The sequence below is a fragment of the Solea senegalensis genome, linkage group LG5, assembly GCF_019176455.1.
Source record: "Solea senegalensis isolate Sse05_10M linkage group LG5, IFAPA_SoseM_1, whole genome shotgun sequence".
Lineage (NCBI taxonomy): Eukaryota > Metazoa > Chordata > Actinopteri > Pleuronectiformes > Soleidae > Solea > Solea senegalensis.
The window spans coordinates 25,535,295-25,562,666 of NC_058025.1; the positions used below are offsets into that span (position 1 = coordinate 25,535,295).

Here is a 27,372-nt window from a genome sequence, read left to right on the forward strand (position 1 = left end):
TGTGGGGGGGGGGATGCGTGAGAAAAAGCTGCGCGAGTGCAAGATCAGTGACACGAAAGTATTCGGGGGTCATGGGGACGGGATTTAGATTAGGCCAAGTGCTGAAATGTTGCCGCGCCAATTAAAAGGTGAACGGAGGCGTGTGTGATCCCCCAGGACATGTCATCAAATCTCATGCTCAATATTTGAGACAAATGGGCCCCAGAACATAAACCTCCCTGGTGGAGGTGATAGTCATAGAAAAATAAACACAGTTTATTGGATTGCGCCATGTGTCATAATCTTCTCCTGAGGTTATCAGCAGAAGAGTTTAGATAGGGGAAGAAGGCAAAAACATGTAAAGTCACATTATTCTGTGCATTGTTTGTGCTTGACAGAGAAAAGCAACAGATGGATGCTGACTAGAGCTGCAACTAACCATTATTTTCATCATCGATTAACCGTTTGGTCCATAAAATGTCAGAAAACCTTCAAAAAATGTGGATCGGTGTTTGTCAAACCTGGAAATGACGATCGTTTTGTCCACAAACCAAAATGATTCAATTTAAATGATTTCTTTGTTATCCAGAGCAAAGAAATCAAGAAAATAATTACATTTAAGAAGCTTAAAAGATCGGAAATCTTGTTTTAATCATGAAAAAAAGCTTCAAACCGATGAATCGATTATCAAAAGAGCTGTCTATTAAGTTAGTAATCCATTAATTCAAGATCAGCAAGGATGTCTTTTTGGTGGAGACTTTCAGATTTGTGTTCGCGTAAAACGATAATTAAAAACATTTCACTGAGTGGACAGAACGAGAAGTGGATCGCAGGAAGAGAGCTGGTCTTATATATAACACGACTTTACAGGACAGCAATGAAGCTCTCTACTGTACATTCAGATATAACGAAGATGTACAAACATGATTCCCCGACAAGACGGAGAGCGCGCGTCCCCCGTCCTGTGGTGTGCTTACGCTTGCTGAGCAAAGACTACGGAACCGTGGCAGGCCAGTCGCACGAGAGAAGGAGTGAGACACAGAGAGTACAAGAGTCAGAACGCGGCGTTTCGAGTGAGAGACATCGGATAATAACGGGCAGTTGTAACGACGACTACGTTTGGTCACACATCATCTGTTTCCCGCGTGCTCCTCCACTGCGGAGGCGGTGGCGGCGGCTTTGGCGCGGTGCGCCTGTGTGTCCACGTGACCGTCGGGCTGGACGGACTGCACTGTCTCCACCAAGCTGCCGCTGGGTAGCACCACGTAGCGGGCGGCCATGTCTTGGGGCTGCAGCTCCCGTCTGCCCTCCTTGCTGTGCCAGATCCCGTAGCCAAAGTACACGATGAGACCTGGGGGAACGAGACAGTACAGTGTCTAAAATCAAAATTTTATGTTTGGTCTTTATGAACAGAAACAACGTAACGGACATGAAACCAGAAACCTGACTGAGGGAGTGCTTGTGTGTATACAGCAGCAGCGCAGTGGCAGGTGAGAGCAAGAAGCATTTATTTTTCATGCCTTTCCTTCCTTTTCCCTCTCTCTCTCTCTCTCTCTCTCTGTGTGTTCTCATCTTGCAGGTTGCAGGATCCAGATCCAGTTTAGAGGCTATAGTTATTATCATACATATCATCACCTTTATTATTATGCTATAATTAAAAGTCAGTATCAGTATAATTTCTGCTGCTGCTTATATAGATGACATTGTTCTATAAACAAGTCATCCCTGACTCAGAACTGCCCTGTATAAACTTATAACTTGATACAGTTCTAGTGTATCTGCTCCTGGTCTCTTTCTTCTGTCCCCCATTTTTCCTTTAACCCCAACCGGTCGCGGCAGATGGCCGCACATCTTTGAGTCTGGTTCTGTCAGAGAACACTCCTCCTCCTGGGCGTATTTAGAGTGCTGAGATGTTATGATGTAAATGTATGAATTACTCATTCTTGACAAAAGAGCGGTGTGCGCGCGCACATTTGAATCATGTCGGGCTGTAAACGGGTTCAGCTCTTTTAAAGAGCCATCAATCAAAATTTACCGAATTCTGTCGGGCTCGACGGGCCTTGTTGTAACATTTAAGGCGCGAATGGGGCTCTACTCTCACTGTCCTGACATCAAACGTGTCACTTCCTGTGTGCAGTGCGGGCAACACGAGTTGAGTTACACTGAGGAACACGGACGTTTTTGCTTCTGTTGAAAAGTCACACATTATTTATTTTAGTGATTTAACACCGAGTTGAATGCTAATGGCTGCCATGGAACGTAAGTGGGAGCGAAGGACGAGAGAGCCTGTCAAGTGTAATATTTCACGCTTGTGAATCTCGTTAACTGGCAACAGTCTGACAGTGGGTTTTAAATGGTTTACTGGTGCAGAGAAGCTTTAAGCCAATGCAGTTAATCACGCTTTCACAATGATCACTCCTTGAAAGCTGCTTAACCCGCCATCTGCATTGTCACAGGTTTGCTGACCAAAGCTTTGGTCTTTCTTTCCTCTGATAACGTATCCAGAGATCTTCACACAGATGCATTTGTCTGACCACTTTAAGTTTTTACGCGGCACATATTTACCTATGGCGATCCACACGGTGAATCGAATCCAGGTTAGATAGCTGAGCTTCATCATAAGGAACACATTGATGAGGATGCTGGCACCTGGAGTCAGCGGAACCAGAGGGACCTGTGCACAACAACAACAACACAACTCCAGTCATACCATCATACGACTGGCTTCAAATACAACAATTGAAATGAGATGAATTGTTGGGAAGAGGAAACTGGAGTGTAAAACTTGCCTGGAATGTTTTGCTGTTGGTCTGTGGCTCATGAACCCATATGAGAGCCAGGCTGACGACGTAGGCCAAGCTGAAGATCACCAGCAACATTGCGAAGCTCCACACGGGCAGCTGCAGCTGTTTGTTCCCGAATTCCAGCACAACACAGAAGGAGACCGAGCTCACTATCAGCGTCAGCACGCAGAAGGCCGCCACCTGCCCCGGTTCACAGTCCCCCAGCAGCCTGCCCAGGTACGGCTCCCAGAAAGCCTTCAGCTGCCCCGCCCCTCGGCGCTCCACCGTCTTCTGCCGCTCCACCAGCTGGAGTTTGTCAGAGAAGGACTCGTATTGCTTCAGCTCCCCGCTGTCCTCCGTTATAGTCTGGGACTCTGAGTGGGCAAGGGAGGGCTCGGCGTTGGGGGTGGGCGATGTGGAAGCAGTTCCTTTGGAGCTGACCTTCTCCGGCTGGAAACGCAGCACAATAATACTTGCAGCCACAAAGGTGTACGCCAGGAGTGTGCCAATGGACAGGAACTGAACCAAGGCCTCCAGGTCAAAGATGAGCGCCATGGTGGCCATGAAGACTCCAAACACCAGTATAGCATTGACGGGGACTTTGGTGACGGGATTGACGCGCGCAAATATGGAGAAGAACAGTCCGTCCTCTGCCATGGCGTACACGATCCGAGGGAGGGAGAAGAGATTACAGAGCAGCACTGTGTTCATGGCTAGAAAGAGGGGAAAAGTGACTCATCATCATCACAACACAACACATGTGACACTACAATCCACTTTAGACTTCCCAATGAAAGGTTAACACTCACCACAGATGGAACCGACCGCCACAACCACTCCGGCCCAGCTATAACCGCGGCGGAAGAAGGCATCCGACAGAGCCGAGTTTGGGTCCAGAGTGTGCCACGGCACCATGAGGGTGAGCACCGTGGAGACCAGGATGTAGGCCGTCGCCGCAAGTCCGAGGGAGATGGCGGTGGCAATGGGAACGGCTTTCTGCGGGTTCTTCGCCTCCTCGCTTGAGGACGCGATGACGTCGAAGCCCACAAACGCGTAGAAGCACGTGGCTGAGCCTGCGAGGATCCCAGACAATCCAAACGGTGCAAAGCCTCCTTCTTTCTGGCTCCAGTTGGCCGGTTCAGCCAGCATGAAGCCAAACACTAGTATGAAAACAATGACGGCCATACTTATGACGGAGAAGATGTGATTGAGGTAAGAGGACACTTGAACCCCGAAGGAAATGAAGAACGAGGCGACGATGAGGATCCCTGCAGCAAGCAGGTCAGGGTAGTGGGCGAGCAGGGGCACGTTCCACTGCATTATGTGTGTCTCGGTGTAGTTCTTGATGGCGTGGTTAAAAATGGAGTCCAGATAGCCACTCCAGGCGCGCGCCACGGCAGCACCACCGATCATGTTCTCCAGAATGACGTTCCAGCCGATGAGAAAGGCCCAGACCTCTCCCACCGACACGTACGTGAACATGTAGGCAGACCCTGTTTTGGGAATGCGCGCTCCAAACTCTGCGTAACAAAAGGCGGCCAATAAGGACGCAAAACCTGCAAAGAGGAAGGATATAATGACAGCAGGCCCGACCATATCTTTAGCCACTGTTCCCGTCAGGACATAAAGCCCGGAGCCCACCATGCCTCCAACACCCAGCAGAGTCAGGTCCAGGGTGGACAGGCAGCGCTTCAGCGACGTGGCCATCATGTCATCATCCAGTGTCTTGAGTCGGTTCAGTCTTTGACAGAGGCGCATAGCCGGCGCGCAGCCTCTCGAGGAAGTTGCCATAGTGACAGAGTTAGACAGGCCAGCTGAGCAGGAGGGTGCTATAAGTCACACTGGGTCCATAACCTGCCTGAGAAGATGACCTGGAAGACACAGCACAAGCTCATATTAGTCACAATCACAGCAGGAAATGTAATGTTTTTCTGTCATTGACCTCATTTCTATTTTCTTCTATTTCTGCCTTTGTCATGACACTGCAAATTTCCCCGTGTGGGACAAATACAGATAACTCTTCTCTCATTTCACCTCCACACTCAGGACAGAAGCACATAGTGATGGGCCTGCTCTACAGCGTGACATTATTGTTGTTAGTCTGCAGGGCGGGGTCTGCTCTGGTCTGGTCTGGTCTGTTTGACTGAGAGCTGGTGATGGACATGTACGGCAGGTGCAAGTGACTTTGCACACAAAGGTGTTTTCTCAAGCTTGGCCTGATGGTAAATGAATGTATTAATAAATTATGTGTGCGACGGCAACAATTGTGACATGAAACATTCAGTGTTCACATAGAAAATAGTTCAGTGAGGACACGAATGAGCATTTTTAAGAATCTTTTAAAGAGTAATAATAGCGAGAAGCTGCTCCCAGAATGAGAAAACACTTAGCAACAATGGGCGGGAGGAAGAGGTGGAGTTGACTGGTTGTAATAACAATAGTATTGACGTTTTATCTTAATTTAGAAGTTAAGTGTCTGTGGATCAAATGACTAAATAATCTGGCTTTGTGAATAAATAAACTGCGGGTGATGTGTGCCGCTGCAGCTGCTTTCTGAAAGATAATGATGAAGACTATTTTTTCATGTTCTGTGTATTTGATGTTTAGGTGGTAACATGTTATTTGCAGTGGAGACACAACTGCAGCAGTTTCTTTAAAAAAAAAAAGTTATTATATATATACATATATATGTATATATATATAAACACATATAGCTATATACTCAGTGTCGGTATCAGACCATAGAAAATCTATAATCGGACTTTTTGACCAGTTTCACTCTCATCATCATCATCATCATCACCACCACCATCATCATCATCATCACCAGTGCAGACGCACCACGTCACCTAAAGGCTCCACTGATGTGAGATAAGATGTTGAAATAGAGCAGTACATGATGTGAATGTGTTGCTGTTCCAGGATGATTGCTGTGCTGTTTCCGTGATGAAGACTCTGGCTCCATCTGTTCCGGATCTGACCGCTGCTCTCGGTTCCTTGCATATGGCGAACACAGGACGCCTCCCTGTTAATTACGTAAGGCTTTATTCCCCCTGTAGAAATAAAGCCTCAGGCTGCTCGCTATCGTTTACTGCACGGACACAAACACGACCGCAACACGCCCTGTGCGCGCACACACACACAAGAAAGGGGCCATTTACGCGTCGTTTTTTTAATGGAAATGAATATTTTATAACAACATGGAAACGGACGCAAAGTGCGGCTCATCATCACACACTTCCTGTCCCCTACATCAAACCTTACGTCGCACTTTTCATCCCTGAGCGTCCGTGACTGTTTGACATGAATGTGATAAAAAAAACACTGAAGGTTTTACCTGAACTGTTAAACATCTGTCATCCGCGCAGAGAGGAGTTACCGGAGCGCATCGTCTGATGATGGAGTAAAGGTTCACACACACACACACACACCGAGGAATAAGAGCGACATGCACTGGACTCAGGACTGCTGCGTCTTAAAGGTACAGTCCCCTCTGTGAAGGGCTTTCCCGCTGCATCCTCCCACCCAGAGGAGGCGCCACGTGTCAGGTCGTGGATGGGTCCTGAGATCACTGGACAGCATGTAAAGACCCTGGTAAACTTCCGATGTGCACTGTGCATGAAATCTGTGTGTCTGTGTGCAACTCTGTGTGTCTGTGTGCAACTCTGTGTGTCTGTGTGCATCAGCAGTACTGACAGAGACCTTGTCCTGACTCTTTAACACTCACTACACAAAGGTAAAACCCAAAAAACATCTTTTGAGGAGTCTGTTTTCTGATTGGCTGGGCCTCTTATAAAATTGGGCGGCCCTAATCCCAGTCAGGTTTCTGTGAGAGCTGCTCCGTCAACAGGTTCAACGTGCAAACATTTGTTTACATGTTGAACCTCAGGTGGTGTCCAGAAAACAATGTCTCATTTGTGGATCACTGGAAACCCTTCAGGGTCCCTTCAGGACAACGTCCATTCCACTTTGGATGGAGCAGCTCTCATAGAAACCTGGCTCTCTTTATTAGACACCAAACCCCTGAGCATCCAGAGCTGAAAGCAGGAAACACAAGTATACAGTGTCCTTAAAGGGTAGTGGAGTTCCAATCTTCTATGTTGTGCATCAGATCCAGATGCAAATACCTGGAAATGTTCATCTTTTGATGTCAAACCCAAATGTTTTCAGTCTCTTGTTGTATAGACTGTATAGATAGTCGTTTGCATTCAAACTGTATACAACCTGCTCTGTGAGCTACCATCTACCACCCACCTGTCCGTGACTCTGACTTCCTGTCCCAAGAAAGTCATCATCATTAGTGATTTTAAAACATTATGACTTTATGATGTACATAATAAGGATATTATTGTGAAGGTGGGATCAAAACATGTGATTAAATCCATTAGTTTGACAGGAAAAGGAGCATGTGACCAATTTGAGACGCTGGTCGAGTTCAGTTCTGCTGCAATTTATTCATTTACTGGTTTCCAATGAAACCGACGACCAGAAGCAAAGTTAGCAAACATCAGTGGAATCATTTAGCGTTAAAACATTTGATTTATGAAAGCGGATGTGGAAACAAAAATCACCGTACCTTGCACGAGTGACTGATTTCTATTTGCCTATCATTCTCTCCGTCTGACAGACGCCGATATTAAAACACCACAACAAATGCTCCGTGGTTTCGCTCGACACATTCCACCCTGCTTCTGTTTTACATTCTCTGCTGAGGTCAACACGGTGAGCTGAGGCTGATGGCAGGTCCTGGTCCATTGCACACAACCTTTAAAAAACAACTTGTTACACTGCAACAAGGTGAGTGCTGTTGTCTGTGTAAACACGGGAGAATGGAGAGTTTCCTTTTCATCACAAATGTTGTTTTTAAGTTTTCCTTAAATGTGTTTGAAGCAAAACGACCATCTTAACTTCATGTGTGAAATGGAAAGTCCACGAGATAATAGATATATTGTTATTATTTCACATAAATACTTGAAGATAAATCCTCCCCGTGATGCTTTTGGCGGTGATGACACTCCGTTTGTTGCTTCTCACAAACAGCAGTGTTCCACGTGGACCGAGGTAAGTTGAATCTCACAGAGATTGGGACACGTAAGCTCTCGCCACTTATATTCACAGTCTGTCTCATAATATCCCAGACTGCGACTCCTTCTGTTGAAGCTTGAGGATCAATTCAAGTAGGTTCATCTGCATCGTCAGCTCCTGAAACAACAACAAGGAGCCATAAGTGAGAACAATCATCGCCATCTGCTGGACATTTGTCCGCATGGCAATGTAACTGCAGTCAGTGAACAGACTGAGAGGATTGGTCACCTGAGGATTGGTGGTGATATAAAACCCAGGGACTCCCGCCTTCTCCAATGTGTTCTGCTGGTCGATAACCTTTTGATCGATTTCTGCTATGATCTTCTTGTCCATCATCCTTTGCTCCTCTCGCACACGCATGTCCAGCGCCTGCCAACACACAACTATTCGTGAACCAAAAAGCAGATGACAGAACCATACACCTTTTTGTGTCAGCAGATGTCTCACCTCCAGCTCTGCTTGTTGGTTTGATTTGAGAAGCCCAAGGTTGTGAGACTTGCACGACAGCAGAGCGTCTTTGTGTTTTCGTAAAAGATCTTGTTTGAGTGCTGCGCATAAAACAAATAAAGTCAGGGTGCGGATGAAGATATTAATTGCCGCATGCTTCCTGTTAAGCAGAGCACCAACCTTGGTGTTCACAGTGCAGCTTTTGCCTCTGGTTGTACAGATTCTTTTCGGTCAGATGCTGAATATCCAGGAGCCCCTGCACGATCTCATACACCGTCCCGTCTATGAGCGCGAGGGCCAGGTCACTCAGCGTGTTGTAGGACAGACGCTGCTGGAAGGAGCTAACCAAGGGAAAACACAAAAACAATCGTCAGTTGAAGGAATTCATTCCTTTGTATTTGAGCACAATGGAAAAAGCATTAGAAAAATATTAAGTCCAGAGTGTGACCCCACTTTTGGTCCTATGTCAGAGCCCCCGCGACCCTCATATGGAGGATAAGGCAGTAGAAGAAGGATGGATGGACAATAATAAGTTACATAAATACAAATTCATCCTGTACAACGTTCCAGATAAAATAACAGATTATGTATGTAGATATATATAGTTTCAACCAAATACAAGAGGAAAAAAGATTATTTTCATAATTGATTAATCTGTCAATTATTTTCACGATTAATCGACTAATCGTTTGGCCCGTCAATGTCAGAAAATGCTAAAAAGTATTGATCAGTGAACTGGAAATGATGATGTTATCAAACGTCTTGTTTTGTCCACAAACCAAAAGTGTTTAAGTTTGAATGAAGAAAATATTCACATTTAAGCAGCTGAAACAATCAGAAAACTTGTTTTAATCGTGAAAAAAAACTTCAAACCGAAAACTGTTGACGATTAATTTAGTAATCTTTATCATACATCCAGTAAGTGTGTTGTTTTCATACATTCATATGTAACTAATTTAATGATGGACATGTTTTGTGTGTTGTTCATTCCGCTGCACCAGAGACTCACATTACCTTGGTAAGTCTTTGACTAAAGTCTGCAGTTCGGACAACAGGTAGTAATGTCTTTCTTGTTGTTTTGTTGGATCATCGCCGGTGACTCCGGGATAAACGTCCATTCTTCTTCACTGTGAACACAACCGACAACAGCAACACAGTCCGTTAACTAGCCTAGCCTAGCCTACCTGCTACTAGGCAGTGAAAAAAATGCCCCCATTAACAAAACAATGATTTATTTTTGCAGACTAACCTGTACTTAATGATGTGTAAATGCAGTTGAGGTTCTATATTATACAAACAGTGCGACACAACGGACACACGTGACTGTTGTGATGATTGTGCTGGGGTTTTGTTTGTTAGCAGCTAACGTGGATTGCTAAGAGGACCCCGAGCTGCTGGCTGCCAACATGCCTGTCTGTAAAGCGCTGTGTAGTAGCGCAGGGTGTCCACGGGGTGGCGCTGCGTTGCACCAGAGAAGACGACTTCAGTGTGACAGCTGTTGGTCAGTTGTGTGACAACACATTCATTACTAAAGACGTCACTTATGTTAAAAATGGCTAAAGATTGTGGGCGATAGCAGGTGTGAAAACAGCGTGTGTGTAAAAATATTCATTACATTTGTATCTCTGTGTGTGTGTGTGTGTGTGTGTGTGATGGTTTAGTGTTCACACTGCAGCATATCTCGCTTTCACCTGCTCCGCTGATTCCATGATCTGATGCGCTCCTGTGGCGCGCGCCTGGAGAGCCGTGCGCGTGCCACGCGCTGCTGAAGGTGCCATGAAATGAAGAAAAGTCCGCTGCGGTGGGGAAGAGCGGTGTTTGTAAGAGCGCGTATGGGAACAGAGGAGGAATCGGATTCCGAGCGCACTCGACTACGATGGCCAGAAACACATCTCTTTATTTTCGCATTGTCGAGGGCAGGAACCTCCCGGCCAAAGACGTGTGAGTAATCTGTGAGAGGCATGTGTGTGAGGGGGTTAGTCAAGTCTCAGCTCGTTCAATGTACATCACACACACTCAACACTGTCTAGTATGTGGTGGAAACGTGATTAGATGCCAGTTTGTGAAGGGATTACTTCAATCAGACAATCACGTGCACACATTTACCATCAGACAAGCTGCAGATTTCAATGTGTCTCATTCTATATACTTTGTTGTTGTGTCCTCTTCAGCTCTGGAACCAGTGATCCATACTGCATTGTAAAAGTCGACAATGAAGTTGTGGCCAGGTGAGTTTAGTTTTGTTCTAAATGAAGATGTACTTACAGCTCATGGAAATCTTAGAGAGAGTAGCTATAGTGTGAATATTAATTATAGCAGATCATGTGCATTAGTTCTCTGCTCCTCTGCACATATTAAACCCAGGGTGGAGTGTGTGTGTGTGTGTGTGTATGTGGTGCCCACAGTGTGGCCCCTCCAGTACAGAGAACCTGATACTGGTCTGGCCTTTAAAACACCCACAGGTAACCATGGAGAAGGTGCATCAATTATTGCAGGGAGCTCCCAGTATAATCAAGGAGAACGCTTAGAACTGGGAACAGAGGTCCGTGTTCTCTGCAAAAGTACTAATCATTTCATCCTCTAAGTGTGTGTATATATATATATATATATATATATATATATATATATATATATATATATGTTTATACATATTTTATATATATATATATATATATATATGTTTATACATATATATATATATATATATATATATATACACATATATACAGTATATATAAAACATGCTTTTTCATTGTGTATACACAGAAACTCAGATTTGTTGATCAGAAGTGTTTGTTGTTGAGTGCATTCACTGCTTATTTTTCCATCTGCGTTGAGGAAAAGCCAAACAATGATTCACTGCAGACACTCACGCGCTAATTATCTTGTACTTGTAGTGTTATTGGCCAACTGACTCCTCGAGTGTGATGCTCGTGGATGATGTGGCTGGTAAGAGTGGTGCCGGCACTCTGCTGCTCGTATAAAGCTTTTGCAAATGTGCAGGCGTCGATTATTCTCAGGTTGACGTAAAACGGATAATGTTGTTGTGACAAAACGGCCTTTTCAGTATGTGGAGGAATTACACTTGTGACGTCTTTGAGTGCCGTTTAAAAGTAAAATGTGTTATTGTTATTCACTATGTACACCGTCCGTGTAAAATGAAATGTTTAGAACACAATGAGGCACCTGCTGGTGTTTTTATGCAGAACAGTGATTGTTAAACCTTTTTCAAGATGACAGAATGCCTGATTTTCGATAGATAGATACAGCTGTGTCATTTAGATCTGTGTCAATCCTTAACAGATGAATTTCACACATCGTTTGAACACGTGTTCAAATCAAACCAAATTGTATTTGTGTTGCGTAAAAAATCACAACAAACACAAGCTCAAACCGGGAAGAGAAACCCAACGGTTCACACAATCAGCAAGAGCAAAAAACTCCCTATTAACGGAACCAAATTCAGTGATGTGCAGCATCTGCCTCGCCCGGTTGCGGTGAAAGGACAAAGGTGCATTAAGTTTGGTAATGCCTGTTTTTTTTTATAGTATTATTATAATAATGTAATTTATTAAATTAAATTAAATTAAATTAAATTAAATTAAATTAAATTAAATTAAATTAAATTACATTTTAATTTAGCGTGGATTGTTGCAAAAAAAGATGAATTATAGCATAATAATGATGACAATACTACTCATAATAATAGCCTTGCAACTGGATGTGCATGTTGCAGCCCAGGTGTCACGGGGACCTGCAGAATGAGGACAGAGAGGGAGGGAGGGAGGGAGGGAGGGAGGAAAAGCACATACTAGAGGAGAGAGAGAATATGCTTAGTGTCATGTAATAATGAGATATTCAGACCCTGAGTGGGAGAAAAACCTCCGTCATCAGTTTAAGCCTAAACTAAGAGATGCTCTAACTATACGCTTTATCAAAAAAGGAAGGTTTTAAGTCCAACTTTAAATACAGAGCATGTGTCGTCCTCCTGAACTGTCATTGGGAGCTGGTTCCTCAAGAGAGGAGCCTGCAGTGCTAACTGAAGCCTCCCATTCTGACTCTGGGAACCACACTTAAGCCTGTATTTTTAGGATGATAAAGTAAAACTAGTTCTTTCAGGTGCGACGGGGCCTGATCATGAAGTGCTTGTGTAGAGAAGCTAACACTGGAGTGATATGGTGCCTCGTTCTAGTTGGAATTAACTGAGGGGTTTTGGAATGTCCTGATAATAAGGAGTTACTGTAATCTGATCAAGACGTAACAAAAAACATGAACTTGTTTTTCAGCGTACTTAAAGGAGAGAAAGTTCCTCGTGTTTCACACGTGGAAGAAGGAAATGGAAATGAGTTTTTAAGTGTGAATCAAATGACATGTCCTGGCTTCCTGCAGTGGAACTGGAAGCCATGGCGATGACATCTGAAGTGACACTGTGGTCAGATGTTTGGCGCCGAGTTTAATTACCTCATTTTTGTCTTGAGTTTAAAAGTAGAAAGTTACAGATCATCCAGGTCTCCGTGTGCTTTGCCAAGAAAATAAAAATGTTGCATTTAACCAGTAAATGGGTTTCTATAGTATACTTAAAACAAGACTTCCTAATCTAAGAATTATTTACTCATTATGAGATTAATGCACTTGCTGACTAGTTTTGAGCAAGCTTGGCTCTAGACCAGTTGGTTTCGCAGCAATAATTCTCCAAAATGGGAACAAATATCTTAAACGTAGAAGTAGTAAAACACTAAATATCAGTATTTCCTGTTTAAAATAAGATTTTGAGCAAAGAGAACTTAACAAGTGCCATTTTCTTGCTGCACTGCCAGATCATTTAGCTTGAAACAAGTCATTTTCTCCTAATTGTGGCTATATTTTCTTGTTTTTTTAGAGGCCTTTTTTTTGTTGCAGTGACTGTAAATCATGTGATCGTCTCCTCCTTTAAGAAATCTGTAAACGCGTCCTCTCGTTTGGTGCAAACTCCACTGCAAAGGAATAACACGAGACATGCCACAGAGAGCATGTCGGTACACGAAGAGAGTGAGAGATGGAGAGTTTGCCGGGCATCAGCTGTCGTGTGTAAAAAAAACGATTGCATCTGTTTGTGTTTGTCCGATAAAAGAAGAAGAACAGAGCAGAGAGCTGCTGGCCCTAATAACGTGCACGTGAATCCTCACATGTTTTCTTTTCTTTCATCAGGACGGCCACAGTGTGGAAGAACCTCAATCCTTTCTGGGGTGAAGAATACACACTGCACCTGCCCATGGGTTTCCATTCTCTGTCCTTTCACGTCATCGACGAAGACACCATCGGGTAACGCCGTCAAATCATCAGATATCCACTGTGTCACTCATTACTTACTTTTTATGTCTGTTTATGTCGTTTAGCTTTAGTGAGACGGAGCGACTTTGTTGTGTGTTCCTTTACAGCCACGACGACGTCATTGGAAAGATCACTCTGAGCAAAGATGCCATCAGATCTCAAGCCAAAGGTAAAAAAGTCAAACTGTCTGCAGCAGCTTGTAGGAGGTCAAGGGTTAAACTTACGTGACCCAGTCAGAGGTCATCGGGGACTCTGGGAATGTTGTTTTCGCGGCTTCTCACACGTTTGCTTACAGTTATCAGGAGTTATTTATTCAGAGTGGGTTTCACTGTGACGTCCGTCCTCATGGAATGACGAGAACAAACATCGCTTTTCAAATTGACCCTGGATCTTGAGAAATGTGATTCTCGCTCTTTGTGCTGCAGGATGTTTTCTGTGCGTTTATGACGTTGCTCGCCGCGTTTACTGCAGACTGCAGACTGATTCTGCGTTCCCCTGAAAGCCACCTGGCGTGGCCTCGTGTGATTTATGATGACGGGGTGGTACTGAGTCAGACTCTCCCTCACAGTCTGGATACACTACACTTGCCTCTGTCTAATATTTACCAAAAGAGAAGACAAACTTCCAGTCACATGATATGACATGAAATATAAACTTTATTACATAACTTACAAATTGAGTTTTTTATGACTGCCTGAGTACAAAAAAAGAGGAAGCTACAGTACAGTAGAAGGTCTACTGTACTGTAGCTTCCTCTTTTTTTGGTACGGACAAAATCTGCCGTTTGAAAACTTGAGACTGTAACATGTCGAAAAGTCGTGAAGGAAACAACCGTCCAAAGCGTCTTCACCTCTCATCAGCACCAGAAATGCTGAAACTGAGATGCTAGGACTAGTTTATGTTTGGTAGTTTGGTCATTTGCTAATCGAAACTGCTGCAAAAATAAAACTGCCGTTCCTGTGTTACCAGATTTATCGACTTGTATAGCTGCAGCTATGAATACATTCTTACTGTAGGCAATTTTTTTTCCCTCTTCCTTTTTTCAGCCACGTTTTCATCCGCTTCTCAGCTGCCAGAAAAGTCATTTTAACATTGTTTTCTTTATATATATAAACCCAACATCACAGACACCTTCTGTCCTTAGACCCTCGCACCGAGGGAGGAAAAACTCGGACAGACGCGTGCAGAAACAAGCTCAGCAGATAACAAACGGGAGTGGAAACATATGAAATCCAGGTTACAGGTCCATCCTTGGGGGTTGGAGACACGTTTGGTGCCGTTTTGGCCAGATTTGAGTCAAAGAAGAAAGGGTCTAAGGGGATTCTGGGTCAAAGATGGAGGAGTGTGACCTGAGAGAGAGAGAGAGAGAGAGAGACAGATAGAAAACAAAACAAAGCACAGACAGCAGGTAAATTTACAGCTAGTTAATAATAATCTAGACGACCAGTCGCAGTGATTGGAATGTCAATAAGACTGAGAGCAGATAAAAACATCCAAACAAAGTGAGTCACACATCGTGGCGTTAATTCAATACTAAGTCCAAAAAAAGTGACTTTTAAGTCTTCATTCAAAGACCTCACGTTGTCTCTTCTGTGATTTATTCATGCTTTATTTGTTTTGCTAATATCTCTCAGGTGTGGACAGCTGGCTGAACCTGACGCGGGTCGACCCGGACGAAGAGGTCCAGGGGGAGATCCACCTGAGTCTGGAGCTGCTGAAAGACACAGACAAGATCAGTCTGCGGTGTCAGGTCATCGAAGCCAGGTAGAAGATAGTGAAAGGCTGTTGACTATGTCACAGTAAATCTTGTTGTTTTCTGAAAACTTTGGAAGAAATTCTCTCTCTGTGTTTTCTGGCTGTTATTCCGGAGCTGAAGTCTTCGCACCTTCACCCCGCAGGACTCTCTCACACTCTCTCCTCTGAGTCACGCTCGACGCCATCGCACCATTCACTGACCCATCTGTGTGTCCCGGGCTACGAGCTCGCCTCTAATGAGCTGATGACGTCACGCCAGGCTCGACACTGTGTTACTCACGCGCGCTCAGATTTACTTTGAAAGAATGAGACACAGATACAGAAGCAGTGACAACTCGGACTGCAAAATGGACGCCAAAATTCAAAAAATGCCGACTTCCTGTTGAGTTGAGGCCATGGTTACAGTTGACTTTTTTGTTCGTTTTGGTCTACAATATCTTTCCACCAAGTTACGGGAAATTAGGTGAAGCTCAATTTTGCCTCTGTTTTCACCTTAGGGGCGGCGCTATAGAGCCCTTGAGCAACACGCGGGTTTGGGACCTATGCCAATATCGCATTTTCGCCAGACCTGACCTCCATGCCAAGTTTCAGGAGTTTTTATGCATGTTAACCCGCAAAAAAATGACATATTCAAAATATTAATTTGAAGGATAACAAAAGGTTCCTCGCACTCGTGCCAGGGGCCGTCCTGGCCCCGGCCATTCGTGGCTCGGGCCCTAATAAATAAAGCAAAATGTGATCGTTTTTCCTGCTCCACGTCACTAACTTGAGTGTTTTTTGGGTCTGTCGACAGAGACTTGGCTCCGAGAGACATCTCCGGGACCTCTGATCCGTTTGCAAGGGTTATTTTTAACAACCACAGTGCCGAGACTTTGGTGAGCACACACGCACTTTCAGTATTTATTGTTACTCTGATGTTGTTGTTGATCATTGTCTACGTCGCGACTGACATAACGTCGTTTAGATCATCAAGAAAACCCGTTTCCCTCACTGGGGAGAGACACTGGAGCTGGAGCTGGATCCGGAGGAACTGAGTGAGGAAGGGAACGTCACTGTGGAGGTCTGGGACTGGGACATGGTCGGCAAGAACGACTTTCTGGGCAAGGTGAGGAGGGTATTATTTGGGTTGTGTTGTACAGATTTGAAATGAACCTCGGATGAAATGATTTTGTGGTCCTCGGCGTTGACACAGGTGGAGATACCCTCTGCCTGTCTGCACAAGACGCCTCTGTTGGAGGGCTGGTTTCGTTTGCTGCCCCTGGGAAACAACGACGTCGATGCCGGGTGAGGATTATGGGGGCGTGTTTGTTTGTACAGTGTAGTGAGTTTGTGTGCTTGTCCGAGGATCTTATTCAGTTACCAGCAGCAGACACACACTGTGTGCGTTTGTTTGTTTGTTTTGGGTCTCTGTCAGCAGCTGTTTCCGTGAGATAGCTCACTATTTAAAACCAAAAAGAACTGAGTAGACACTGTGCACAAGTCAATGTCAATTTAATGCAACATGGGCGTGCAGTATTTAATAAAGACTGGTTCTGACTGTTTGGTCTGATATCATATGTATCTATCTATAAATTGGAACAGGAACGCCTGTGTGTGTGTATTTGCATCTCTCGAGCCGATGGCCCGATTCATTTCAAACTTGACAGGCGTCTTGCTAAGGGTACGGGTAAGTGCGGCGCCGAGTTTGGCGTTGTTCGGATCAGTCATGCAAAAGATATCGTTAAACGTAGCGGCAAAAGAAGCATACACACTCTACTGTAGCCACTCCCCCTCTCACTCACACAGCACTGTGGGCTCCCTGAGAGGAAAATGAGTCAGCGGATTCACAGGTACCCGGAGGCCATTCAAAACCACGTAAAACATGAGGTGCACTAAACTGACACTTATAATAGCCCCGCCTACTTTGGACAGACTTAGCAGACGACAATGCCGACTGCAAGGTCCCAAATCAGTGTTTGCTTTCAATTAAAATATCACTGAACATTTGCTGTGTAAGAGCAACAATAAGCACTCAAACTGCAGATTTTAGTGAGTGTTTTTGAAATGATTTGGTATTTTCTGCCTCATTCCCAGCGGGAAACTGGGGGCGCTGCGTCTGAAGGTGCGTTTGGTGGAGGATCGGATTCTTCCGTCTGTTTACTACCAGCCTCTCATTGACCTCCTGGTGGAGTCCGTCATCTCCCCCGCGGAGGTCAGCCTCACAGCTCAGTCCTCACCCGTGATAAATGTTCTCCTTTGACCTTTGAATCCACAGTCATTTTTAGTCCATCTGTGTGTGTGTGTGTGGGTAACCTGAGTCACCCTGTCACCAGGTGGAGGACAGCAGCGCTCTCACCATGCTGGAGGACGTGACGACGGTCGAGAGCCGCCAAGACGTGGCGATGACTCTGGTGAAGATCTACCTGGGCCAAGGCCTGGTGGTGCCCTTCCTGGATTACCTGAACACTCGCGAGGTCAACCACACCAGTAAGAATACATCGCAGCTGTGTGTGTGGGCATTCGAACCCCCGCTCGGGCTATATTTAATCTCCTAGTCTCCTCATGACTCCTCTGTGGCCTGGATTAGTCTTTTTTTTTTTTTGCCTCCGCACCACATTCCCATGACAATTCACGCAGGAGTTGAGTTGCGCTCCGGTCTTTGGGTTCTGTTGGTGGAGTTTGAGATAATAAGCATCGTGCCCAAGTTTCCATAGCAACTCCACATGATCCTGAGGGTAAGTGCTTGATCAAGAATAGATTGTGTTGGCAGCCAGACATTAAAGTTGGGCACAGGGGTAAGGGAAGGAAAATGGAGGTCTCCTGCAAACGCCGGCCTCCTCGCCGTCGTGTGGATGAGGCCGAAGCTGAAGCCCGAGCTGACGTCAGAGACGGACAAAGGATCCACACACTGTATTAATATCTGCCAATGAAAATGTTTTTTTATTCTCGATTATGGTTTCTATGATAACGGCTTTGTTTCTGTGGAGCGATTAATCACATCTATGGCTCTTTTTTTTATAATTCAACAGGCTAAATTCTGTTTTTATTATTTATCCAACCACAAACCTGTTCTTTATTATCTCCCACAGCTGATCCCAACACTTTATTCCGCTCTAACTCACTTGCCTCCAAAGCCATGGAACAATTCATGAAGGTGTGTTGAGATATACGCTCTCTCTCTCTCTCTGTCTAATTCATCCCCGCCGTTGTTAACCCATGGCGTTGTTTTTGCCGCCAGGCCGTCGGCATGCTGTACCTGCACGAGGTGCTGAAGCCCATCATCAACCGCATCTTCGATGAGAAGAAGTACATCGAGCTGGACCCGTGTAAGATCGACCTGAACCGCACGAGGTAAACACACGTGTGGACGACACGGTTTGTGTCGTTCGAGCAGTCGAATGGAAAAGAAAAAAGAAGATGGCCCCTGTCTTTTACCCTTCACCCCTGAGAGGAAGACAAAGCTGTGAGAAAATGAAAAAAAAGGAATGTGAAATGTTGCTTGGCAACTGCCATGATACCCCAGAGACGTCTATATCTGACATAGAGGGAGATCCAGGCACTAACAGATCCAACTTGTGCACATGCCACAACATACTTTAATTGTCTTATTCTTGTTTTCCCTGCAGACGAATTTCCTTCAAAGGCGCCGTGTCAGAGGCGGAGGTCCGGGACAGCAGCGTGGAAATGCTCCAAAGCTACTTGACCAGCATCATCGAGTCCATCGTGGGCTCAGTGGACCAGTGTCCTGCCGTCATGAGGGTGGCCTTCAAACAGCTGCACAAGAGAGTGGAGGAGCAATTTGCCGAACCTGAGAACGAGGTCTGTCCCGGAGCAAAGCGTTTGAACCCACATTTATTGATTCACTGTGACACTCACACTGTGACCCGCTCTGTTGTGGCAGGACGTGAAATATCTGGCCATCAGTGGATTCTTCTTCCTGCGCTTCTTCGCTCCGGCGATCCTCACGCCGAAGCTGTTCCAGCTGAGAGACCAGCACGCCGACACTCGCACCAGCAGAACACTGTTACTGCTCGCCAAGGTACGACGCACACATGAATAATGTATCCGTGTGCGGGCATCGCACTTAAACAAAACAGCAGAGACGTGGACGTATCTGCTTATGTTAAAACAGGTAAACAAAACACGGAATTACCGCGTGCAATGATTACCTCAATGATTTCTTTATTATCCAGAGCAAAGAAATGAAGGAAATCGTCACATTTAAGAAGCTTAAACAAACGGAAATCTTGTTTTAATCTTGAAAACAGCTTCAAACTGATGAATCAGTTAATAATCGATTCATTGAAATGCCTGCGCTCGTTATGTTATCCTGTAATATTCCGTCTCCCTGCAAAAGATAAACTTGTTACTGGCAGTAAGAGACTGTTCAGCTCCACGAGGAACACAGCAGAAGGTCACGGTCACGTATTAAAGTCACTGTCCGTGGTGCTGAAGTGTCTCTACCACAGGCCTCGACTGCGCTGTGTGACCACACTCCTGGTTCAAAGACGAGCATCAGAGAGTTGTTCAGAGAGGGACTTCCTCCTCGCCCCAGGCCAGGTGTGGGCTGGACAAAGGGCCTCCCAGCATGCCTTGCCACAGAACCCCCCCACCTTTTGATCTCTGACTTTGAGATGTGCCCTCACTCCCACTGAGCGCTGTCACTCTCACTTGTGTGTGGGTTTTTTTTTTTTTTGCTCGCCAGGCGCTGCAGAGCGTCGGGAACCTGGGCCTTCAGCTGGGTCACGGGAAGGAGCAGTGGATGGCGCCGCTCCATCCCATCATCCTCCGCAGCGTGGCGTCCGTCAAGGACTTCCTCGACAAGTTGATCGACATAGATCACGACATCGGTAAGGCTGCCGTGGCGAGTTCAAAGGTCGGGCTGAGTTCATCCGTTGACCTGCTGCTAATTGAACGTGGTTAATCAGGCGCTGACCAGCTGTTAACGGAACAATACTGTTGGTGAAAAATTCATAACGAGCTGGAAGCTTAGAAAAGAGCCGCTTTCTTATCGTCATGTATGAGTGAAACGTCTTCTCCCTCTGACAGATCAGGTTTCTGCCTCCTTCAGTACTTCACACACACAAACACACACACACACACACGCGCGCGCGCTCTCCTTTCTCCTAAAGGCCAGTTTGACATTTAATGCTCTTCAGGTGCATTTGTTAGACACAAGTGGCGGCGTGTTCTGCCTCTTTGAAGCCTGCCTGATAGATGCAGGGCCGAGGGCGCCATCAATAGTGGGGTTGTCACAGCACCACCGTGTGTCTGAGTGGAAGAACAACACTCACAGCCGCTCCCCTCTCTCCCTGCAGTGTCGGAGGTTCCTCAGAGAGCCGTGTTCATGCCCTCGGTGGCGGTGAAGGAGGGATACCTGCACAAGCACAAGGCGGAGGGGCCGCAGCTGCTGTCGCGCTTCGCCTTCAAGAAGCGCTACTTCTGGCTGACGAGTGAGACGCTGTCCTATGCCAAGACGCCTGATTGGCAGGTGGGTTACTACAGTAACAGAACATATTAGACTATACTGTGTGTTAACGTGTCATTTTATAGACTCACTTGATTATGTCAAACAAAACACATCAAGTTTGGTGTGTTTAGGGAGGGAAGCAACAGCGACATTGCGCTAGTAAAGCGAGTCAGGTTAGAGCAGGGGTGTCAAACGTACGTAATGTAATATTTTTCACTTCCGCATGCCTGTGACTCAATGTTTATGCTTTTATAGACACAGTGTGATGTGTAAATGGCACATTGAGGCATCACAGTGTTAAAATTGCACTTATTTTTCACAGTTTTGTATAAAGATACTCCATTAAAATGTAAAACAAAGGAAACAAATTCTGAGTCTGACATCCCTGCGTTAGAGTGCGACTGGAAACACAAAGAAATGACCTGTAAAGAGCGTTGTTTGTTGTTAAAATGACTGGTTGTCTGTTTTCTAGGCGACGACATTGACGAGTAAACTTCAGTCCAGCTCATGCTAAAGTGACTCAGATGGATTTGTCCCCGCGTCTGTCCTTTAAAGGACGTTTATCAACTTGTCTCATATAAAAAAAAAAGAGGAAACACTTTAGTCTGCTTTAATGTGTTTGTGTAACATCATAAGTGTTATTACCATGTGGTGCCGAGCCTTGTGATAATGATCTTGTCTCATTCCCCAGCCAGAGATGGAGGGATAGAGAGAGGGATAGAGAGAGGGAGGGTGGGGGACACACACACTCTCTCTCTCTCTCTCTGAGTAAAAGCTCTCTCTTTGAGCTCATCTGCTTTGTGCAGCTGGAATAAAAGCGAGGGTTAATTGAAGGCTGTGGATATTCATGCTACCATTGCAAATCAGGTTGTAAACAATGTCCCGGCCCCCGTCCTCCATGTTGGACCACTCCACTCTCAGTGAAGCGGAGCCTCCATTGGAAGTGGCTGATTTACACTTTAAAGTGGCCTTTGCTGCCACGCTGATCTCGTCTTTTCTTCCCCCCTCAGCTCAGACTGTGCCCCCGACCCTAATGCATGCAGAATACCTCAGTCGCAGGCGCTGCTGCGTCTAATTTGCCCCGTGATCAAAATGCCACTTTTATTTGCGTCTAAACCGCCCCGAGGCCCGGAGCGCGATCCAATGACCCTCAGCGTCGGCCTTTACGCCGCTCGTCCTAATCGGTGCCCGTTGTTTTTTTTTGTGGCTCCTGCCGTTGCAGGTGCGCTCCTCCATCCCCGTCCAGTGTGTGTGTGCCGTGGAGAGGGTGGACGAAAATGCCTTCCAGCAGCAGAACGTGATGCAGGTCATCACCCAGGACAACGACGGCCAGACCAACACCATGTACATGCAGTGCAAGGTGCGACGCTTACGCCAATTAATCCCAGTTAATAACATATAAGTTTACTTTGTTACAATGAGTTATGACTAAGTCAAATATTAATGACATGGTTTATTTTCCTTTGATTGATAACATTTCTTCCTGCTTTATGACTCTAAAGCAGAGGAACAATGGGAAACAGTGGGAAAACCCCCCAATATGAGCTTCATTCAGGATCCTATGCCACAGAATTTCAAAGTAAAAGTGCGTGTTTTGATACGGAACGATGCATACTTCCCAATAAAAACATACTTATGATGATATATGAATCTAGTAATAGCAAAAACAGAGAAATAAATGTAAAACTTAGTTAAAAAGCTACTGTGGACAAGTGCAATTTAGCTTTTTTATAGATGCACATTTATATATATGTAATTTAATGTTAATAATTATATAAATTATAAAAATTATTATTGTTTTATATTCTATCTGTTTTCTTTCATGGGTCCTGTTTTCATTATGACATGATGCTAAGTGGTGGGCCTCATGTAATTGATTGCGGGGCCGCATGTGGCCCACGAGCCTCTAGTTGGACACCTCTGCTCATAATAGGAACGCTAACTAACTGGCGGGGTGTTGTGTTCTCTTTGTTGTGTCTGAGTAGAACGTGAACGAGCTGAACCAGTGGCTGTCGGCGATCAGGAAGGTCAGCATCTACAACGAGCGCATGCTGCCCTCGTTCCACCCCGGCGCTCACCGCAGTGGCAAGTGGACCTGTTGCCTGCAAGCGGACCGCGCTGGTAATCCCGATGTGATCTCACCAGTTTTTATTGTGTGAATATGATGAACATTTGCAGCTGCCGTGTCTTTGTTGCTTTGTGATAATATGATTTTCTGTGGACGTTTACGTCGATTCAGTGTCTTAAAGCTGCTCCTGGTGACATTTCTCTCATGTTTTTTCCACATTCCCAATCACCAGCATCATGTTATGAGGATATGTGTGTGTGTTTTCAGTTACAGGCTGCAGTAGAACCCACTCAGCGGTGACTCTGGGTGACTGGAGCGACCCGCTGGACCCTGACGTCGAGACGCAGACCATTTACAAGCAGCTTTTCCAGGGCAGAGATAAACTGAGGTGAGCGGAGGAAAGCGATGCTCGAACCCCAAACGGGGTGCAGTACATTTTATTAGACACTAGAGGTCTCTGTTGCAACACTCAGACAACAAAAGTGATCATACACTTCATGTCTCTGTGTCTGCAGGAAAAAATATCTGGAGCTGCCAGACGCGGATGAGACGCTGAGGGATAAAGAAAAGATCTCTGACATTCACCCTGGTAAAATGAATGATTATTCGCTCTGTGCACACACAACATCAGCATGCCCTCGCTTCATAAACAGGGTCACACATGTCCACTGTCTTTACCGTAGACGGTGCAGAATGCGACGCTCAGCGCCTGAAGCCGGGTCCGAGTGTCACCGCGCGGCTGCTGGCCGTCGTCGACGACCTGGAGCGGGCTCACGACACCTTCCAGCGCAGAGAGAAGCAGGAAGCCGCCGGTGTCATTCTGAATCCGTAGACTCACGTTTACTGATGCGTGAGAGGAAGGGCGGGAGGGAGAGAGAGAGGGAGAGAGGGGGGTGCATCATGCACAGCTGAGCATCAGATATTCACTTTCTTGTTGTGGAGTTGTAGAGAAAGAAAGAAGCCCCAGGATTCAACCTCCTCCAGCCTTTTTTTGGTTCACTCTTTGGCACGCTGAACCTTTTTGTAAATTCTCAGAGTGCCACACCGACTGAGAGAGATTAAGACTTCGAAGCATGAGCTGACTCCTGAGAATTCTGTTGCCTGCATCCACTTGTTGTGAAATGTGAAAAGAAGCTTTTTATATTTTTTAAATATTGTACAGGACCATCGGTCACACATTTTTATGCAAACTGCTTGTCGTAGTGCGATCTACCTTATTTGCTTTTGTTGACATATGTGTCTTTCTATGGGCCAATGTATCAGCGTGGCTGCAATGTAGCACTGACTGTAATATTTTAGGTCATTCCGTCACAAGCTTATATGCCACACACACACACACACACACACATCACTGCCTGTTCAGCGAGAAAAAACATGTTATGATTGTTGCTTTGGTCCCTTTATACAAAACAGTGTGCTTTTGTTTGGTGCTATGGCCAGTCCACGTAAATGTTCTGATGTAAATTGCATATTGTTGTCGCCATTCCTAAATATGGAAGAGGATTAGGGCCACGCAGGAAAAAAATGTTTGAGTTCTGACTTTAAACTCAGAATTTCTGACTTTATTCTCAGGATTTCTGACTTTATTCTCAGAATTTTTAATTTAACGTCAGAATTTCTGACTAAACTCAGAATTCTGACTATATTCTCAGAATTTTGAGTTTATTGTCAGAATTTCTGACTTTATTCTCAGCACTCTAACTTTAAACTCAGAATTTCTGACTTTATTCTCAGCATTCTAACTTTAAACTCAAAACTCAAGAACTGAGAACTCAAATATGTTTTCCTCTGTGGCCCCTATATGTCATATTATGGGTAATATTTACCTGTTAACAAAAACAATGCCCGTTCATGTGGAGGATTCATATAAAAATAAAATAGAAATTACAATTATATTAGGAGGTTTTCCTCGTTTTAGTGCCACTGCGTTTGACTTGTTTGAGATGCCAAATTTGCTTTTAGAAAAGTGTAAAAATCCAAATCAAATCTCTATAATAGGTAGACACACAGATTAGCGGATAAGGCAAAGAGAAAGTTAGAAGAAACCAAATAGTTGTGCTTTTTTAACAAGAAAAAAAATCACACATGTGAGCTAAAACATTCAAGGTATTCAAGGCTTTATTTTCTATTGCATTACACATCATTGTCACTGAATTATGGCTCAGCTTTAACCGCACTCACCACCAACATGAGGTCATTTCCCAGATAGCGATTAGTGTCCAGTGTTTTTCCCTGAAACAGAGGGTGAGTGAGTGTAATGGAGATCAGGTCAATGATGTCTCAGATAACCCCAGCATGTAATCCCGCCTCTGGAGCTCCACAGATTTTAATCTGGCACAAAATAACAGTAAACATTCTTCCTAGTTTAGATGTGAGGCTTGAAATATGTTATTTTGTAAGAAAAAAAAAAAAGCGCTTTATTGATCTGCCACTTCACTTCTTTTTAACTCAAGTGTTGAATGTGAATAGATATTTCCTGAATGAGGGCTTTTATTTTGACAGGAGGAAGGAGAGTAACACATTGCCTGTATTCTATTTTGCAAAAAGACTATGACGGTTTGTTAATGTGAATGAATCAAAGCGGTGTTATTCAGTAAATTATTATTTCAACTAACAAAGTGTCCTGTCGAATGTGTATGTTCTTATTTTTATCACAGTATCGTGGGTCTTAAAACCATACACTTTTGTATATGAATTAGCGTTGTTTGTTTGCTCTTGAATGGCGATAGCGTTGTTTTTTCGGCCAATCAGCGTTCCTCACAGAGGCAACACATGGCTAATCAATATGCGGCTGCTACTGCGCATGTTTTTCACCGTTGACTGAAGATGGACAAGGAAAGACAAACAGCAGAAGAACTAAATCATCGTCGGATGTACTTCTACAAAGACAGAGGCTTCTGGTCATGCCGACACCGATCTTCTGCTATGCTTAGCACACTTTATGCTAACGCTGTAGCATGTAAGCTAGCGGACTTTATGCTAACGCGTTAGCATTTAAGATGGCGGACTTTATGCTAAGGCGTTAGCATTTGAAATAGCGGACTTTCTCCAGAGTTTATACACAAACATTATTTAGCGGCCGAAAGAGAGTAACAGGACAGTAGAACCTCTGAACCGATGAAAATACAGCACCCCGACCTTCTATCTTCTCATGAGGTGAGTTTCATTAATGTCGTTAATCTACGTTAAATTAGTGTTCATTTGAAGTCACATACAGGGATTAAAAAAACTTTTCATTATCCACTGTGCGTTTCAGACCGTTGTGTGACTACATTTTTATTTGCTAGCTCAGTATTGTTGTTTTAAAATGCAAATGTTACGCACATTGAAACCATGCAATGAATCAACTGTAATACCTAATGTGACCAGCAGAGGGAACTAACTAGTTACAGTATATGACCAAGTTTGAGCACAAGGTCATTGTGGATTAAAACAAAGTCTTGTCTTGTTTTTGTCCACAGACCAAAAATTGATCAGTTTGAACGATTTCTTCTTCAAAGAAGTTAAGAATATATTCACATTTAAGAAGCTGAAACAATCAGAAATCTTGTTTTTAATAATGAAAAAAGCTTCAAACTGATTATCAAAATAGTTGACGATTCAATTAGCGATCGATAAATAATCGAGTAATTGTGTCAGCTCTACACAGATCCCAGATGTGAGGCTGCTCACAGTGTCCCCCACTTTCAAATGAATCACTGAATCATAACCAAGGACAAGGTTACAGTGCAACAGGACTCGATACCAGACGAACACTGTTTGCCGCTATTCCCCCTTCCTGGCTTCATTTAAATGATAATGAGAGCAGAGCTACCCGCAGTGATGCAGCACAGCCTCCTCTTCGGCACAGCAGGGCCTCGCAATTCAGTCTCCAACCTCAGGAGACGCTGACCTCTGAACTGTTGCCGCATCGGCTCCGTGCAGCGGACGACAGTGTGTCTCGCATGCTCTGCACCGCAGCGCCGACATAAGGCAGATTTTGTCCGAGGTGCTGAGCACAGAGAGGACGGAGTGCAGTGAACACAACAAAAAAAGAACTTGACAGAAGGTCAAACAAACTACCCCCAGTGAAGGGCACATTTATTTTTTTTTCCCCACAAGAAACACACAAACATGCAACAAGGTCATCACAATTCAATAAAGACTGATAGATTAAGAAGCCCTTTATAGTTTAATCAATGTCATCCGATACCGACACTTTTAGACGACCTCACTTTGTCCGTGACCCATTTCATGAGAGCAATTATGTAGACACGGGTTCAGAGGAATCAAATGTAGATGTCAGTTAAAAATGGGCACTTCAGATGCCAAACATTCCGATGTTTCTACGAGTGACAGAGCGAGGAGAGCAGCCAAACGCCGCCTCGTCCCCACGTCTGGGTCATTCAAATCTGATCGGGGAAGGAGAATAAACGGAGCGGAGTAAGATGTAAAACCACAGTGATCAATCACCACAGAACCACGGTGATGTTTCTAACCGAGCGAGAGAAGCTACA

The 27,372-nt window shown here is 44.8% G+C and overlaps 3 protein-coding genes and 1 long non-coding RNA gene across 4 annotated transcripts; 2 read left to right on the forward strand and 2 right to left on the reverse strand.

The window, feature by feature from the left end:
- Positions 1–595: 595 nt before the first annotated feature.
- slc7a4 (solute carrier family 7 member 4) lies at positions 596–6,210 on the reverse strand. The gene is made up of 5 exons (XM_044025750.1): positions 6,100–6,210; positions 3,572–4,633; positions 2,769–3,475; positions 2,545–2,653; positions 596–1,330 (listed from the first exon to the last, which is right to left on the reverse strand). The coding sequence occupies exons 2-5, from the start codon at positions 4,551–4,553 to the stop codon at positions 1,110–1,112; spliced, it is 2,019 nt and encodes a 672-aa protein (XP_043881685.1). The 5' UTR covers positions 4,554–4,633; positions 6,100–6,210; the 3' UTR covers positions 596–1,109.
- On the forward strand, positions 5,656–7,453 carry LOC122769312. The gene is made up of 3 exons (XR_006360421.1): positions 5,656–5,798; positions 6,131–6,356; positions 7,390–7,453. It is a non-coding gene; the product is annotated as an uncharacterized LOC122769312 (long non-coding RNA).
- dgcr6 (DiGeorge syndrome critical region gene 6) lies at positions 7,192–9,412 on the reverse strand. Its single transcript, XM_044025753.1, has 5 exons — positions 9,309–9,412; positions 8,475–8,635; positions 8,295–8,395; positions 8,076–8,216; positions 7,192–7,964 (listed from the first exon to the last, which is right to left on the reverse strand). Exons 1-5 carry the CDS (start codon positions 9,410–9,412, stop codon positions 7,887–7,889), a joined length of 585 nt encoding a protein of 194 aa, XP_043881688.1. The 3' UTR covers positions 7,192–7,886.
- Positions 9,193–25,490, forward strand: LOC122769308 (rasGAP-activating-like protein 1). The gene is made up of 23 exons (XM_044025749.1): positions 9,193–9,312; positions 9,654–9,795; positions 9,956–10,235; positions 10,466–10,522; positions 13,482–13,595; positions 13,712–13,773; positions 15,239–15,368; positions 16,153–16,234; positions 16,324–16,464; positions 16,552–16,643; positions 17,433–17,550; positions 17,672–17,825; positions 18,428–18,492; positions 18,577–18,689; positions 18,965–19,157; positions 19,240–19,377; positions 20,044–20,188; positions 20,657–20,829; positions 22,031–22,168; positions 22,794–22,929; positions 23,144–23,264; positions 23,392–23,465; positions 23,560–25,490. The coding sequence occupies exons 3-23, from the start codon at positions 10,171–10,173 to the stop codon at positions 23,706–23,708; spliced, it is 2,460 nt and encodes an 819-aa protein (XP_043881684.1). The 5' UTR covers positions 9,193–9,312; positions 9,654–9,795; positions 9,956–10,170; the 3' UTR covers positions 23,709–25,490.
- The last annotated feature ends 1,882 nt before the right edge of the window (positions 25,491–27,372 follow it).